Source organism: Hemibagrus wyckioides, linkage group LG11, assembly GCF_019097595.1.
Source record: "Hemibagrus wyckioides isolate EC202008001 linkage group LG11, SWU_Hwy_1.0, whole genome shotgun sequence".
Taxonomy (NCBI): domain Eukaryota; kingdom Metazoa; phylum Chordata; class Actinopteri; order Siluriformes; family Bagridae; genus Hemibagrus; species Hemibagrus wyckioides.
The window spans coordinates 15,095,547-15,113,667 of record NC_080720.1 but is presented as its reverse complement, the minus strand read 5'-3'; the positions used below and the strand labels follow the sequence as shown (position 1 = coordinate 15,113,667).

The following is an 18,121-nucleotide window of genomic DNA, read 5'->3' as shown; positions in this document are numbered from 1 at the left end:
CGAGTTTGGTGTGTTTATGGGAATTTCTGACCATTCCACTAGAAGTGCATGAGGTCAGGCACTGATGCTGGACGAGAAGGACTGGCTCGCAGTCTCCGCTCTAATTTATCCCAAAGGTGTTCTGTGGGGTTGATGTCAGGACTCTGTGCAGGTCAGTCTAGTTCCTCCACACCAAACTCTCTCATCCATGTCTTTATGGACCTTGCTTTGTCATGATGGAACATGAAGAGGTCATCCCCAAACTGTTCCCACAAAGTTGGAAGCATGAAATTGTCCAAGTGTTCCTTTCACTGAAACTAAGGGTCCAAGTACAACCCCTGAAAAACAACACCTGAATTCGATGATTTGGAGGGGTGTCCACTTCAAATATGGCTTTTCTACTGTTCGTGCGTGTTCCCAATCAACTATGGAAAGCCTTTGTTCAACCTCAAATGACTCCTCCCTGTATAAAATGCACTAAAAGCTTCTGAAGTGATGACATCCACCCTAGATATGGTGCACTATATGAGTCGTTTGGGATGTAGCCGACGTGCTCTGCAGCGCATTGACCTACAGTCTCTGTGTCAGTAACTATAAACAGAATCATGGTAACAGCTCCAATGGTTCATTTATTTTCTTCCCTCGGCATTGTTTAGGTTTAGATAAAGCCAGTATGTCTTTTCAGTAAGCGTTTTCAACAAACAAGCCTATTTTGATGAACATGCGTTGAAAACATTTTGTACAAAGATGTTTTTTTTAAGTAAACCCTTTTAGCATTAGCTAACTGATAGACGGCGCTTCTTCCTATCGCTTAATTCTTAAAGACATTTTAGTGCTCGGAGAATGGTTAATAAATATACAAGTGACGCAGTTCTACTATTTAATGCGTGTGACTGCAAATCACAGGAGGTGGACTTGCACGCGTGTGTGCGCGTGTGTGTTTAGTTAGCTTTAGCCACACTAGCGCGCTTCCTCCAGCTGCACTCGCCCTCAGCGGCTTCACTCAGTGCGCCATGGCGGAGGGAGGTGGACCCGAGCCGGGCAACGCTGCAGAGCCTGTCGCGGAGCCCGTCCCTGCCCAAACCCCGCTCCCTTCAATCGATAGTCAAAAGCAGACCATCGGAGCTCTTCTGAAAACTACACTCCGAAAAGGAGACGAGTGGTAAGAGATTTAACACAGACGTCGCCGGTTCCGTTGGCTCAAAGTTAGCTAGCTCGCAATCCAAACGCGTGTAGTAGTTGTGAGTGTACGAGCTGTGTGCTAGCTCACTGGAGCCGAACCCCGCTTCAGTCAACTCAGGTCAAGGAAACGATTAGCGGCTAGCTCGCTAAGGTTGCCGAGAAATAACACACACGCTTAATAAGATTGTCACTTAATTAATGACTCTCTTACAGTGTTTTCCAATCCATGTTATTTAGCCGAAATGAGGCACAGCCAGCGGCGTAGCTGCGCGAATATTAGCAGGCTTTTTTAACCAGGTTGTCGGCTAACATGTTATTAGCATGTCATTAGCCAAAAGAGGGGTTTAAATACGCGTGTTAAAACAATGGCTTCTACAAAAACAGAGTTTAGTTTTAACAAGTTAAAAAAAAAAAATGAAGCTACCCCACTAGGGAGTGTTGTTGTTTACTCATAAATGTCCGACAATAATTTGGATAGCTATATAGACGGCTCACTAGCGAGTTAGCTTAGCTGCTACTTTAACCAGGTTTGCTATGATGGTTAGAATATTGTTAGCGTTAGATATTAGTTAAAGGCATTATAAATAAACAGGCACATGAATCATTTGAAGTGTATTTGTTGCCAGCTGCTCAGCTGTTACATGTTAGTCATTTTTGTACCTAGGCTAGCAGTAATTAGCTTTGCTACTGCTTTGTCATGGGCACTGGATAACACCCAGACTCTGTGACAGCAAAAATGACCAGCTTCAGATATTTCAACTTAGTGAAAGTGTGAGAGCTAGTATAAGATTATAATGGCAAGGGGCTAGCGGATAGATTTAGCTTGACACTGTCAGTCAGCTGTGTAGTGCTGAGTGGTGAGCTTCACAATGGGCTAGGTTTAGTCTAGTGAATGGACTTGTCTTTTTAAATATCGTCACTGAGGGTCTGGCTTTCCTTAGGAAAGTGTACTTGAGTACAGATCAAGCCATTCACCTGCTGGGAGTACTTGTGGTTGAAGGGGGAATCCTTGCTAACGAGATTATGCAGAGGGAACAAGCAGATTAAGGCTTCAATGCTGACAGCCTACTATATTCTTCTGTCTTATTGTGCTTTCTTTCTTTTTTGATTGACAATCCTTGCCCATTGTGGCTGTCTTGTGTAGGTTTTTGATTGACAGTCGATGGTTCAAACAGTGGAAAAAATATGTGGGCTTTGATAGCTGGGATTTGTACAATGTCGGAGAACACAACTTGTATCCTGGACCCATCGACAACTCTGGGCTTTTCTCAGGTAAGACTTCCATCCGCCAAAGAAGGGAAACGAGCATAGTGCATTTATATAGTAAGTTATCAGCAATTGTACTAAACATTTGTATGAATTAAATCTAATAAAACATGCCATTTAAGTAATACAAAAGAAATGTCATCCTGTAAAAGTAATGTGTGTTTGTGTAGTTCACCAGAATGGTGCAATGGCTGTGCTGTTACAGGAAGATTTCTCTAACCTAAATCTTTTGATTAGATTTAGTTTTGTAGGTGAAACCAAAAGTAAATCAGTTGTGCCATGAGCTGTTGCACTGACACTTTGCCACGGTTCCTGGGAATGTGAACTCGACTCGTACTCTTGTCCGCACTTGTTCAGGAAGTAAAGTAACTTGGTCACGTGGTGTAGCCTATGATAAAATTTTTCACTTCCACCGTATTGTAAGAGGCAGGGGAACACTGCGGGAATAGCTGAGTTTCCTTATTTAGGGGAGATTATGGGAAGAAGAATTCAAAACAAAACTCACAAGAATGCGGAAGTTTTTGCATCGCTATGCACAAAATTGAAGGATTGAATGAGACTCGGTTTAACAGAACGTGAGCAATGGTGCGTAAAAAGTAAAAAAAAAAATCATAGTCATCAATAGTTTTGAGTTGCGTAAAACAAGCAGCTCCACTGATGTGATTTGACACAAGTGTTTTTCAATCTGCTGCACATAATAGTACAAAAAAAGGGTCACATTCTGTTGTCCATGCTTGTTTGTGGTGAACACAGTGAGACTGAACACAGACCAACTTTGCGGGGGTGCCGGTAACAATCGCACTCGGATTCGGACAACAGCAAATGTGCCCAACTCGGAGACAGTGCATCGCAGACCAGTACACAGTTCAACTGGGGAGAAGTGTCAGATGTAACAACAAAGAGATGGAACAATGTAGTAATAAAAATGCTGTGATTGTACACGTAACATACTATGATTTATCCCAGAATAGTGACTAAATGTTTTACAGGGTGATCACAGTGGATTTAAAAGGTAAAAAAAATAAAAAGTACAGTTTCTAGCTATAGTGCTGTTGGATGAGTCTGTTGCTGATGTGCTCTGCTGTTTGACCAGTAATCTATGGAGGGGATGTTATTTATTGTCTTGGATGGCCACTAGTGTTTTTTCCTTTGGATGACTACATCAAACATCTCAGACATCTTAATCAGCTTCTTTGCTTCTCCTGCTTTAATTCTGCTGCTCCAGCATATTGCTGCAGAGAAGAAAGCACTTGCACAACAGACTGGTAGAAAAGCTCTGGCGTGCTGCTTGCTGATCTTGCTGCAAACGTTAAAGGATCAAGAACTAAGAATCTGCAAATCACAGCCTCCGTGTTGACATCCTAGTCCAGCCTGCCAAGATATGTGTAGGTGGCAACCAACTCACCATCCTGTCCCATGTATAGCCAAAGGTTTGTGGACATCTGGGCAGTGGGCTGAGCAGCACAGAGACCACCCAGAATGACCACATGAAAGCTCTGACATCATTGAAAGCAACAGGAACACTGAAACACAGCAAATGGCAGACCAAGGCCTGATTAGGCCTGAAGCTGTGCCACCACACTGGCAGCCAGCAGACAAATGACCAAAAATAGCAAAACATGAACAGCAAAACTGAATACAAACAAACAAAAAGCTGTGTTTAGCTATAAATAAAACTGGTCCAGTTTACAAACTCTTGTTGCGGACACATTAAAACAAGACTACAGAGCTTTAATTAAATATAAGTGGATAAGGAGTTAGACAGTACAGCAGCCATAATGTAATCCCCCCCCCCATTTGTCTCGCAGACCAGGAAACCCAAGCGCTGAAGGAACATCTCATAGATGAGTTAGATTATGTCCTAGTGCCTACAGAAGCATGGAATAACCTCGTCAGCTGGTACGGATGTCTAGAAGGACAGAGGCCTATCGTAAGGAAGGTAACAAGCTCACTCTCACCTTAGCTCCTTAAAACCTGTTTTGTGGATTTTTTCGTCAGTAAGTGTGTTGCTGTTTTTAGTTTGTGCATTAAGCTTGTGTGATTTCCTTAAAACCTGTTTTGTGGAATAATTTGTTAGTAAGTGTTCTGCTGTATTTAGTTTGCCTTGGGCTTGTGTGATGATTAAAAGATTTAATCATCCAGAACTTAACGCCTAAACAAGGAAGACATTTCCACCAATGATTTTAACTTCACGTACACAACTACGCATATCTCTAAATATATTTACTTATTACACCGAACTCTACGTATTTGAATCTCTCAGCATTAGATTTGAACTTTTTCTATCTTCCCTAGGTGGTTGAGCATGGCATGTTTGTGAAGCATTGTAAAGTGGAAGTCTATCTGCTGGAGCTGAACCTGTGTGAGAACGACAACATGGACAACGTGGTCACTCGCCATTTCAGCAAAGCTGACACTATAGGTATGGTCATCAGCTTTAGCTTCCTGGTCATGAGCTTTAGCTTCCTGAAGATTTCAAGCAAATTGTCTGTATGAGAATTATACCTCTTAGTGTCTATGGATCCTTAAGAAACATCGTACATCACTGCTACAACTTTTTTTTGTTTTTTTAATGTTTTACAGTGGCAGTGAGGATACCTGCAGACACCCTAAACACTGTGTAATTTTTCTAATGATTTGTTGTCCTGCTTTAGATACCATTGAGAAAGAGATGAGGACTCTCTTTAATATCCCATCAGAAAAGGAGACTCGGTTGTGGAACAAGTACATGAGTAACACTTACGAGCAGTTAAACAAGCCTGACAGCACAGTGCAAGATGCCGGGCTTTTTCAGGGCCAGGTAAGACATTGCTCAAGGCATAACACTCCCTTTTTATACACTCCTTAATCAGTACAATTAGGCTCTGTGTTCAGCCAGGTTCTGCTAATCTGTTTTTCCCATAACTTACTTGAATGGAAAAGATTTTTTAAACAGAAAAAATAAATCAGATTTTTGAGACGTGCAATTCGGTTGTATTTCATATGTGTTTCTTTACACCAGCACAACACAGTAAAACCAGCAGGAAGGCAGGACATGGACAGTAAACATGTATTCACTGGCTAGACCCTTACATAACTGCAGTGTTACATTATCGAACAAATTTCAGTTTTTGAATTTTTTGTAAACTTGTATTGTGTATAATATAATCATGGTCTACCTCTTGTACCCCAAGTATCCAAAATTTTGTCTGTGCCACATTACTCACATGTTTGCTAAGACTACAACTATGACAACTAATTAGGGAATATGCAAGTGAATATGCCTACAGTCTGAACAGGGAGTCAGTTTTGGTTACTTTAAATTTGCGATGAGAAATAAATCAGATTTGTTTCTGAACATCACAGCATCTGTGCGTCTGCTTCAGTTTTCATATTTTTAATGTTGATCTGTTTGACCTCAGGTACTTGTGATTGAGAGAAAGAATGAAGATGGGACGTGGCCCAGACAAACTTCCCATACCAAGTGCGTATGTTCAGGTTTACTTTAACACCTTTACATTAGTTGCTATGGGACATTTTTTTGTTCAAACATATGCTCACTTCCAGGTCCAGTACAGCCACCTCTAGGACTTTCACAACATCACCAAAGCTGTCCTCCAATTCCTCTGCCACCATTTCTTCCACAGTGACCAATGGAGACAGCAGCAGCAACTCGAGTTACATGCTGAACAACAGCACCTCTGGAGGAATCAGGTCTGTTCTTTACTCGCATCTTTTGTTGTTTACAGTCTGAATGTTTACACTGAATTTAGCGACTTCCTTACATGTTTTATCATAGCTCGTCAGAGTAAAAAAAACAACTCCTCCTAACCAATCATTTAACAGTTACATGTTTACTGTTTATACAAAAATGGCTGTTCCTCTTCTGCAGGTTGGGAGGATACAGCTCGTACAGCTCATCTTACAGTTATAGAGAGTCTGCTTCTCAGCCTGGCCTGTGTGGCCTCAGCAATTTGGGCAACACCTGCTTCATGAACTCTGCACTCCAGGTACATGCACTACAAAGCTTGCATCTAATGGTCATGGTCTTCACACACCCTAAGGAGCCTGATCTTTTTAATGTGCATTTGAAATCATACAAACCTATGTTTATATTGAAATGCTGTATATTCCTCATTTATCTTTTCCAGTGTCTGAGCAATTTACCCCCACTGACAGAATATTTTCTGGAGGACCAGTATGAAGCTGAGATCAACCGAGAGAACCCCTTAGGAATGCGAGGGGAGATAGCAGAGGCCTTTGCAGACTTGATAAAACAGATGTGGCTCAGCCGAAGCAGCTACGTGGCTCCCCGCACTTTTAAAGTAAATCCATTCAGAAACAAGTTATATTGTTTGAATTGTAGTTCCTTCTCCGCCAACGTGTGTGATTATGTCAAAATGTCATGTCTGGGCTAGAAAGCTTCAAGTGCTAACATTTGACATAGTGGAAAGATGAAAGAGTTCATTGTGAGGGATGTTCTCTCTTGTGCACAGACGCAGGTTGGCCGTTTTGCCCCTCAATTCTCAGGGTATCAGCAGCAGGACTCTCAGGAGCTTCTGGCCTTCTTGCTTGACGGCCTACATGAAGACCTGAACCGTGTCAAAAAGAAACCTTACTTGGCCTTGAGAGATGCAGAGGGCAGGCCAGATGAGGTATTTCACAAGCTGTTATAAAATATTTTATGATTTGAATGATTTTATGATTATGAACATGACACATGCACTTAATATCACTAGTGAATGTTTTCCTTGCCTTTTGTCATGATGTAACAGATTAGAAAATGTTTTTTGATTTACATATTTTGCCTGTGTGTTAGTATATGTGAGTATATGAGAGTTATGTGTATTTGATTTTGTTTAATGAATTAATGAAACAATCTCAACAATGTAAACAACAGGTCTATCTAAGCACAGTGATGTTATATTTATTTTGTATAAGGGGGAAATTGGAATCTTGTCATGTATTTACTTCAACAGATTGTGGCAAAAGAGGCATGGAAAAATCATCGGCTACGTAATGATTCCATCATTGTGGATATCTTCCATGGCCTCTTCAAGTCCACACTAGTCTGTCCTGAGTGCTCCAAAGTGTCTGTCACTTTTGACCCTTTCTGCTACCTCACACTACCACTGCCCATGAAGAAAGATCGCACCATGGAAGTGTTCCTAGTTCGCAACGACCCTCAGTCCAGACCCATGCAAGTATGAGTCCATATCATTTTTTCCTAGCCCCAGCCTGGTTTTATCTTTAAACTGATGTGTTGTATAATGGACTATAAAAACATATCGTCTCCTGAGACAGCTTGTATTTGAATAACTTTGAATATAATAGCCTTGAACTTGGACCTTCAGTTTTATTTTGCAGCATATTTGCAAGTGATTGACTTTTCTAGGTCGTGTTAACATGTATATAGGTAGGATCAAATTAATTACTTCATGATCTTCTCTCTTCATTCTCCAACTCTCCCAGTTTCGTGTGGTGGTCCCTAAACTAGGTACAGTGGCAGACCTGTGCAGTGCATTGGCCAAGCTATCTGGAGTTCCTGCAGAAAATGTGAGAGTTGAACAGGATTTTGTGTTTCTTTTAAACTTCACACTGCCATTTTAACCCTCAGTTGCTGTTTGTATCTAATTCGTGTCTGCTTTGTGCCTTTTTGTTTTTCTTTTCTAGATGGTTGTAGCTGATGTTTACAATCACAGATTCCATAAAATTTACAGAAAGGATGAAGGTCTCAACCAAATCATGGAAAAAGATGACATCTTTATGTGAGTCATATAATTGAATTTATTTGAATTGAATGGCTGTAGCTAGTGAATCCAACTTGTTTGCTTCTATCAGCTTGAGAATCTGACAGCGGTCTACTACTGTATGTATGTGTTTTAGCTATGAAGTGTTGGAGGAGGACAGTGAACGGATGAATCTGCCAGTATACTTCAGGGAGAGAGATGTGAAGCACAGCGGAGGCTCCTCATGCACCATGCTGTTTGGGCAGCCATTCTTCATCACTGTTCCTCGCCATAACCTCTCCCCAGACACACTGTATGAGCGTGTGCTGGAGAGGATTGGGTTGGTGTCTCCCTAGAAATTATGTTTGAGCAGGTTTCATCCTATAAATTTTGTTTTATTGTTATTACATGCTCATGTGCCAAGCTCTTAACTCCTTTGAATGTAATTCATTTCAGCGGGTACATATTTTATTGTGTATAGTAAATAGGTCTATGGATGTATCTGTGTTCTCAATTTGATGATCAGACTTCAATACAAGCTCCTTTTCCTCTGTTTCTTTAGGCGTTATGTGAAGCACTCGCAGGGTACCATGATGGAGAGCAGAGCGATTGCTACAGCTACATCCTCTAGCAGCCATTCAGATGGTGGAGATTTAGTGTCTAGCCACAACGCAGGGCTAAGTGGCTGTAACAGCCCAATGTCCAACGGGGCATCTGGCAGTGCTTGTTCTACCACAGGCAGCAACCACTCTGACACATGCAATGGGCCCAATGGAGTGTGTGATGGTGAGGAATTTATTTATTTAGACATTTTTGATTGAAGGGCTGATGGGATATGTCTGTATTTTGGAGTTCTGTAGTTACATAGTTTTGGTTAAATCATTGGTTCTTTTGATTTATTAATTTGAATTATTCATTGATTCACTAAATATCTGGAAACATTTTTTTTTACAAACATTTACAAATAACTGGCAACATTTTTGTTGGTTAGTCATATATCTTTTTATGATATTTCCAGGTGAAGAGGAAGCTATGGACCACCAGGTGAGCCCAGATCCAGAAAGCAGCCAGTTAGAGACTGTAGATGGGGAGGATGAGAACTCTGAGCCTGAGAATGGACCTGTTGCTACTACTGGAAAGACTTCCCGGCCAAAACTCTTCTCTTTTAGCATGGTGAACTCCTATGGTACAGCTAACATAAGTCCCTTAGCTGGCAACGTCCTCAAACTCACACGTAACTAATTTTCATTTCTGTCATATCACATTTATTTGAAAGATTTATATTTTTGAATTACCAAATAAAACAGAAAAACAATAAAATGACCCAGAAAAAAATCTTTACAGCACATTCCACAATAGCCATTGACTGGGAATCAGAAACCAAAAGACAGTGCTACAATGACCAGGAGGCAGAGGTTAGTACAGTTTATATGTTGTTTTCAGTGAAGTGTCAATGTTGTACTCCTTTAGAATGGTTTCAGCTTTGCTGTCTCGCTTTCAAGGCTTACGAGAAACATGAGAGCATGATGCAAGCTCAGAAGAAGAAGGCCACAGTGGCTCTGAGGGAATGCATTGAGCTCTTCACTACTATGGAGACTCTGGGAGAGCATGATCCATGGTAGATGCTTTCATCTAAAATTAGCACCACACTGCTAGATAGTAGAAAGTGATTTTACTTTATATAATAAGGGTGGGGATTAATTCTGATTTCTGGTAAACTTCTTTTGTGTGAACTGTAGAGAAAATATTATTGCCCTTTCACTGTGCAGGTATTGCCCCACCTGTAAGAAGCACCAGCAGGCTACGAAGAAGTTTGATCTGTGGTCCCTACCCCGCATTCTGGTGGTTCATCTGAAACGTTTCTCCTACAACCGCTGCTGGAGAGACAAACTGGATACAGTGGTTGATTTCCCCATCAGGTCAGTTGCTATTAGCTACACACAGGAAAATCTGTCTTTCTCGACCTAAAGGCATAAAGCCTCTATCTTTAATTACTATGAGTATCTTAGTGTTTTAGCTGGTACGTGTTAATGCTCATAACATTTTATGGATGATTTTATTAAAGTGTTAGATGAACATTTTCTCCACCAGATGGCAGCAATCTGTTAAGACAGATGTACAAGTGTTATCTAGAGTGCAGCACTGTCTAATCTGTTGTTTAATATTGGCACAGTTTATTGTTAAAGGGTTTTCATATAATCACACAATGTAAACCATCTTTAGGATTATTTTAGGGTGTGTTTTGTAAATAAATATCAGCTCTTTAAAACAGCATTGGTTCTGGCACCTTGTCAATGGTAACTGTGCTGCAGGTTCACTTGTGTTTGAATATTCCATGTCTGGACTAAGGTATTTTTATACCTTAATATTATCAATTAGCCACAAATCCACAAAACTCCCCCAACCTTATATTTATGCATATGTTAATGTGTATTTAGAATTTTAGAAATGTTTAGTAGAGTATAAGCTTATCAGACAACTTTATCATTTTAAATGAATTGAAGTGCAATCATTCTCCCCAGTGCATCTGTTAACCTTCTTAGGAAGTACATAGAGGAGTTATTGAAAAATGGCTGCTTGAAACTTTGTGCATGTTGTAAATACAGACCATTTATACTGTAATATATCATGTAAACGTTGTAGTTCAGCTGAAGTATTTTGTTTTTGTTAAACATGTTCACTGTTTCTGTATGTGAGCAGAAGCATTGCTTCTCCTTTCTGCCCACACAGTTGGTTAATTTGTTTCTAAATGTCCTGAGCAAATGAACAAGGACACCGGCTCTGGTACTGTTATCAGCTATTTTAATCAAATGTGAATTGTTTCAAAAGCCCTTGACAAATAGCAGTTGGGAAAGGCTGAATGTTTATACAGTCATTTGGCCCATGCAGGCCTCTTGCTACTAAAACAAATGTTTCATAATGCTTTTGCTGTGGTGCTAATGTAATGCTGCCTCATGTCATCTCACAGGGATCTGAACATGTCTGAATTTGTCTGCAACCCTAAAGCTGAGCCATATGTATATGACCTTGTTGCTGTCTCTAACCACTATGGAGGAATGGGAGGAGGCCACTGTGAGTTTTGTTTCCTCTTGTTGACATTCTTACTGCCTCTACAGAAAGGTCACCCCCAGAGCAAGTTAATATTTATGCCATTCATCTCAGTCACTGTGGCCTAGATGTTTTGACTGAGTATTTTTTTTTTTTATTAGCATTTAAACATGCTGTTGGTGAATAGTAAGATATTATTTCTTCTATTAAGCACCTCTTCCTATTTTCATATTGTTTGTCATGTCTATTTAGTTACTTTATTTAAATTGAGAAATTATGGCTAACTATTTGTTTATTGATAGCAGATAGCATTAAGTATATTTCTTGTATTTACCCTGATGAAGGTCTCATTTATTTGTAAAGTTTCAGTTGCCAAAGCAGTCAATTTCTATTACAGATACCGCATATGCTAAGAATAAAGCTGACAGGAAATGGTATTACTTTGATGACAGCAGTGTGTCCTCTGCATCTGAGGATCAGATAGTGGTAAGACTTGAGGTTTCTTTCTTTTCTTTTCTTTCTTTTTTTTTTTTTTTTTTTAAATCTAAGTACAGTTGTACATCTGTCTGTAGTCTTGTGAATTGCTCTTATCTTGAGCATAACACTGTGTGAGTAGGTATGGAGAAAGACCCAGGAGACAGGTGTAATTTTATCTAAACTATGGATTCATGGTTTTTCAGTCTGTGCTTTTTAGCTCACTTTCAAAAACTCAACACACTAACCAAATAAACAGAAAAGTTTCAGTTCTTGCTCTGTACCTTGTGCCTGTAGGTATTGCAAGCACCACCAGCTCTCTCTCTCTCTCTCTCTACCCACATTCTATCTATCCGCAGCCCCCACTGCCACAGACTGTTTGTTTTTTTTCCTCTATATTGAGCTCGTGTAATTAAAATGTTCTTGCAGATGTGGAAGGACAGTTTAAAACATCACTTTATATTTGCTTATTCCACAGTACCATTTGTCCGATTGGTTAGATAACTGGGTTGGGATAGTATTCCTGATTACAAGGCCTATTAAACAAATGTACTACAGCAGTCAAATGTAATTTGAAAGCTGTCATTTTGTTCTCTGACATGCGAAAGTCTTCAGAACAGAGGGTTTTGCAGATTTTATACGACATGAGCGTTACTTCAAGAGAGAGAATAGTGACTTGTTGAAATAATATAGATGCTATAACAGATGTGATGCCAAGAACTAATTTGTTTCACAGATTTTCCTGAACATGTATCATCCTTTAACTAAACAAATTATTAGCTGTCAAATTTCTGTGGTTTAAGAGGTATAAATCTCTTTGGGATGGGTTTTACCATACCACTGTTGATTATTTTCCCAGCACATTATGTTCATCAGATACATATGGCCAAAGGTTTGTGGACACTTAACCATCACTCATATTGGTTCTTCCCCAAACTGTGGCCACAAAGTTTACTATAGCATTACAGTTTCCTTTCACTGGAACTAAGTGACCTAAATCTGCTCCAGTATGACTGTGCCCTTGTATACAAAGTGAGGTCCAGGAAGACTTGGTTTGCCAAGGCTGGACTGGAGCACCTACTGTATCATGCCCAGAGCCCTGACTTCAACCACACTCTACACCTGTGGATGAATCGAAACACTAACTGCACTCCAGGACTCCTCGCCCAACACCAACATCTGACCTCACTAATACTCTTAGACAGCCACGCCCAAAAATCTAGTGGAAAACCTTCCCAGAACAGTGGAGGTTATTATAACAGCAAAGAGAGGACTAAGTCTAGAATGAGTTCAGTAAGCACATATGGGTGTGATAGTTGTGTCTACGTAATTTTGGCTATGTAGCTATGACACAATATATTGATTATATATTCTGTAAATAAATAAATGATACAGAAATATGATTGTGATTTAAACATCCAAGTTCAAAAGAAACCTGTTAGAAATGGGCTTGTACCAGGTTTTATCATTGAGGAAGCATTTTTTTTTTTTTAGACAATGTATTTATACCATGAATAAAAAAGGCACACACCAAAACTTTATGGTGACATGTCTACAGAGTCCCATACACCGATGGTTCTTACTCCTTGCAACGATAAGTGCTGACCTAACTGAAAGACCTTCTCTTGACGCCTCATTGGGTTTGCTGTTTTGTATTAATTTAACCATATGGTCATCTGCTCCGTTTCAGACAAAGGCAGCCTACGTGCTTTTCTACCAGCGGCGAGACGGAGAGGGTGCATCCAGATCCACTCCTTCTGCATCGCTCGGAGGAGCTTCTGACTCTGTGGACGACGACCACATGGACACCAACTGACTCTCGTTAGTTATTAGGCACTGAATTTAAAGCTTCATGAACAAATGATCATCGATTTCACATCCCAGGTTTTTCAACGCTTTGACATGGAGGTCCGGAGTTTTCGGCTTTTAGTTTCCTACGCTTATTTTCCATGAGCCAAGAAGGATTTAAAAAACAACGTGACTACGAGGAAAATAAATAAATGAAAATTTTAGTTTTAATTGTGACATGACTGTCCCCTACACTGCTCTTTAGTTTGAAATAGAAACAAAATGAAAATTGCCTGATGTCAGAAATGTTTCAAAATGTATTGCAATGAAGCAGATTCTTTTGTCACCCAGTGGAATACAGAAGGAAGCCAAATGTTTTGTGCTATATCAACCAAAGTTGTACGGGTTGGTGGCATTTAGGATTGCCAGGACAGGGGAAACGTATGCAAAATGAAAATGTTTGATATTTTTCCCCCCTCAACAGTCTCCCATTACACTCGGAAAGTGTTTAGTTAAATGTGTGCCTCTTGTGAGGAATGGTGTCTTCTCAGAAAAATCCCTTTGTCCGTAAAACTTTGAAACGGGAAGCTTTTCTTTACTGACTATCCAACTGAGACTTTGAGTCTTTAACACGTACTTCACTATAAGGCTTCAAGCCTGGAGTGGCTAGCATAGGCTAATCTATAGTTAAAGTTGTGCTAAAGATGATTACACTGCTGATTTTTATTATTGTGCTGCTCTCTGAAATGTTAGCACTAGCTGCCTTTCTGCCCCAAAACTGTTAAAAGGGGGCTTGTGTGAGTGGATTTCATTTTAAAATTAGTGGTACACTTATGTCCAGCTTGTTTAAAAGGCACTGAGATTTCTAATACATGCCATTGTTTGGTTCAGACCACATTTGCAATATTCAGTGATTCTGATTGAACTCTTCCACTTTTGGTGAATTTTTGTCTTTTTTTGTGTGTGTGTGTGTGTTCTGGGACTTTCTGCTCGCCTCCAAGGCCAGATTAAGAGGTGTATCGAGACACTGCTCGAGAGTGGTGCTACATTTGAGACTTGAAAAAGGCTGCAGCTCTTGGCAGGTAATTTTAGGTCGATGTTATGTAGAGGCTTTACACATTCACTAAATACGATATTACTCTGTCCTACCTGCCACCCTGTACATTCTCAAGTTGCTTTTTATACATTCTAGGAGAATGTTATCAACACAGTTGCTCCATGTTAAGAATTTACCATCAGTATGCATCTTTGATCTTATTGCTTTTCTGTGGAATAGCAGCATGCACGTGTCTTGAAAATCTGCAAAATGAACACTTGTTGCTCAGTCCCCATGTGTTTATCTCTCTTCAGTCTGACAGGCTGTGATAAGTACATGCTTGATTTCCTGCTACAATATTGTACATCATGGAGCCTAGGATTATGCCATACTGGCCAATGCATTTTTTTTAAAAAGTCACGTTGTTCATTTAAAACAATACATTTTCAGAGATGTTGCCTAGATGTAAATAGTCATGTACTATCTGCAAAATAGGATATCTTCTTTGTGTTGATATTTATCATGGCAATATGTGCAAGGATTTTGAAAACAATTAATTCAAAAAGACAATAAAGAATGAAAGTCTAACCAGGCAGTGATGTTTACTTGTTTCCGATGATTTACAGTCAATGCTAGAGTTATTGGCACCCTTATTAAGAATAAGAAAACATACAATATGTGGTATTCTGAGCATAAACATATGGGGACATTATATGTAATAGTGCCGTTATTTCTGCAAAATACTCTGAAATGAGTTATTGGTACCTCAACAGTTACAATTCGGTGAAGCAGAACAGCCCAAAGAAACAAACTATTTAGATGATTGTCCTCGTGTTGTCCCCCTTTTCTTTATACGTACCAATGGTGCTCATAGTGGCAATGTGTGACTACATGCACACCTATTCATAAATGAACTATTTAATCAGCCAATTGTATGGCAGTAGTGCAATGCATAAAATCATGCAGATACAGACAGCTGCTTTGTGTAATGCAAACATCGGGGGGTGATCTGTTTTTGACCATTGTATGATTGTTGGTGCTGGTTTGAGGTTTTTTTTTTCTGCTAACTGCATCTGGCATTTTCACATGCATCAATCTCTAGAGTTTGCTCAGAATGATACAATAAGGAAAAAACAACCTCTAGTGAGCAGTATATCTGCCGACAGAAACGCGTCATTGATGAGCAAGTGCAAAGGAGAATGACCAGACCGGTTCAAACTGACAGAATTTGAGTGATGTTATCATCTCAACATGGAGCAGAATATCAGAGAAATGTTACCAACACCTTGTGGAATCCATGCCATGAAGAATGAAGGCTGTTTTGAGATCAGAGAGAGGTCCTACTCAGTATTAAAGAGTTTCTAATAAAATGCTCAGTGAATGTAAATACAATTGTAGTTATAGTGAAGTTCAGTTTTGTTTGTGCCACTCAAAAGGCTATAATTTTACACAACCCTTTCTAACACCTTGTTGCTACACGGCTCGTTTAACCATTCTAGACTTTTGGCCCTGACAGGAGCACACTGGTATTAAGCAACTTGTTCAAGCCAATGTACATTTGAGCGTTTTGTATTGCAAGTTCCTGTTTTTCAGAGGGGTTGTACGTGTGTGCAGTGTCATCACAAGACAGCATTTAATCAAACACTAAGAGCTTAGTCATCCTGCTTCTCATAAAAAGGCTCAATAATGAGAGAGAAATTTTCTACTTCTCTATCCTGGTCACTGTTTTGGTTAGAAACTTAACTTTCATGCTGCCAATTTGCAGCTTGCATTAGATAATGATCACTTCCTGATACTATTATTATTACAAATAATATTCAGCATGGCTACCTGGACAGATTTACACACTGCAGGTTTCATCTGCTCATTTTATAAATATAGTCACAATGTTGTTAACATTCATGTTGGTTTTTAGTAAGGTCACTGGATTAAGTTTTGCAAAATCTGAACTGGTTTCCTAGAAGAGTAACGTGTGTCATATGAAGGAGATACTGAAATTGAACTGACCTGAAGAAACAACCACCACCTCAAGGCTTAAAAATAACATTTATTGAATCCACAAAAGGGCTCACTGTGCCATACATGAGCTCCATGCAACTGTGGAGTTGGGATTCTTACAGAACATCGGACAGCCCTTCACAATGTTTAAAAGAGCATCTTCATCAAGTAAGACTCCCAACACAGCAGCACCATGCACAGGATGGCACAACCAGCTAGGAAAAACCATACTACTACAAAAACATTTTATATGGCAATGCCCAGAAGCTTCTTTATGTCTCCCTCAATGTCACTGGTCAGGAATCTTCTGCTGTAACGCTTGAATGGGACACCATCTGGGCCAATGAGGAACTTCTCGAAGTTCCAGGAGATGTCGTTTCTGCACACGGGACTCCAGATGATGCATTTGGGGTCGCCCATTAAAGCTGTCGGCTCATCGCTCGGGTAAGGAAGCTTCTCCTTGAGGAAGACGAACAGCGGGTGAGCGCCTTTCCCGTTCACGTCAACCTTCTCCAAGAGCTGGAATTTTGGCTCGAAGCCATTTCCGGGACGGACGTATTTCAGGGACATCAGAATCTCTTCGTTTTTACAGTTTTCCTAAAAGGCATGAAGAATGAACATGATTGATAGTTTCAGAATCTTGAAAGGGAAACTAACATGTTTAGTCTAGCCATGGCTGGTGGTAAAGGGATGATTACAGTCCAAGAGAATAAAAGCAACTGAAGTGTGTCAGGCACCCTTACCTTCTACATTAGGTACATTTCCCTAGTGAATATTCATAAATGGTATACAGATTTGGATTGTTAATACATATGCACTAAGCAAAATATAATCATTAATAATGCCTTATTTTGAAATGTTTACAAAACAAAAGAATTCACCAGCTCTTCAGTTAAACAGGACAGGATGTTCCCATGGGGAAATGAAACCCTTGTGTAAACGGTGGATTTCCACACAAAGCTGGTTGCATAAGAGAAAAATTTCTTCTGCAGCTTACTTAAATATAAAAAGGTTGTAATTTAACCTGTCCATGGTAGGACGATTTTGCATACTGCTGTAATATATTCCTAGTGTAATATATATCCTGAACAAGGAGATCCTGAATATTGAGTATCATGTGAAGGCTCAGGTGCCATGAACAGGGCGTTGAAATAAGAGACATCACAGGTGCACACCTACACCAGTTAACACACAAAAGTCTTACATTACAAATGGTCTCCGCGATGAGCCAGTATAAGGTGAAGTGTGTTTACCTGATGGCCAAACTGGTTGCAGGGAACCCCCAGTATCACAAGTCCCTGCGCGGAGAAGCGCTCATGGAGCTCGTTCATCTGGGTGTAATCCCTGACGGTCGTCCCTCAGAGAGAAGCCACGTTCTCGATGAGAACCACCTTACCCTGTAAAGAGGACAACTTCATCTCCTCTCCGGTCAGCGTATTTACCGTGATATCGTAGAACGACTTTATATCAGCCATGTTTGTAAGCAAACACGATTCAACAAAGCACAAACAAAATCCTACAGGGGGGAAAAATGAACTCTGCCAAGAACGTGGAGTAAAGGTTTCACACGAACAGAGGAAGCTGTACACACAGGGCATGCTTTTATTTCATTCGTAGTACACGCCTATTTCTAAGACACGCC

The 18,121-nt window shown here is 40.1% G+C and overlaps 2 protein-coding genes across 2 annotated transcripts; one reads left to right on the top strand and one right to left on the bottom strand.

Annotated features, from left to right (window-relative positions):
• The first annotated feature begins 549 nt into the window (after positions 1–549).
• Positions 550–14,335, top strand: usp4 (ubiquitin specific peptidase 4 (proto-oncogene)). The gene is made up of 22 exons (XM_058402400.1): positions 550–1,141; positions 2,306–2,433; positions 4,236–4,366; positions 4,723–4,849; positions 5,082–5,227; positions 5,829–5,890; positions 5,974–6,120; positions 6,299–6,416; positions 6,558–6,731; positions 6,903–7,061; positions 7,386–7,610; positions 7,879–7,962; positions 8,080–8,174; positions 8,293–8,475; positions 8,698–8,921; positions 9,154–9,369; positions 9,480–9,550; positions 9,638–9,753; positions 9,905–10,054; positions 11,104–11,207; positions 11,581–11,669; positions 13,348–14,335. The coding sequence occupies exons 1-22, from the start codon at positions 993–995 to the stop codon at positions 13,471–13,473; spliced, it is 3,024 nt and encodes a 1,007-aa protein (XP_058258383.1). The 5' UTR covers positions 550–992; the 3' UTR covers positions 13,474–14,335.
• A 2,175-nt stretch (positions 14,336–16,510) lies between these two features.
• On the bottom strand, positions 16,511–18,069 carry gpx1b (glutathione peroxidase 1b). Its single transcript, XM_058402401.1, has 2 exons — positions 17,733–18,069; positions 16,511–17,076 (listed from the first exon to the last, which is right to left on the bottom strand). Exons 1-2 carry the CDS (start codon positions 17,952–17,954, stop codon positions 16,726–16,728), a joined length of 573 nt encoding a protein of 190 aa, XP_058258384.1. The 5' UTR covers positions 17,955–18,069; the 3' UTR covers positions 16,511–16,725.
• Positions 18,070–18,121: the final 52 nt, after the last annotated feature.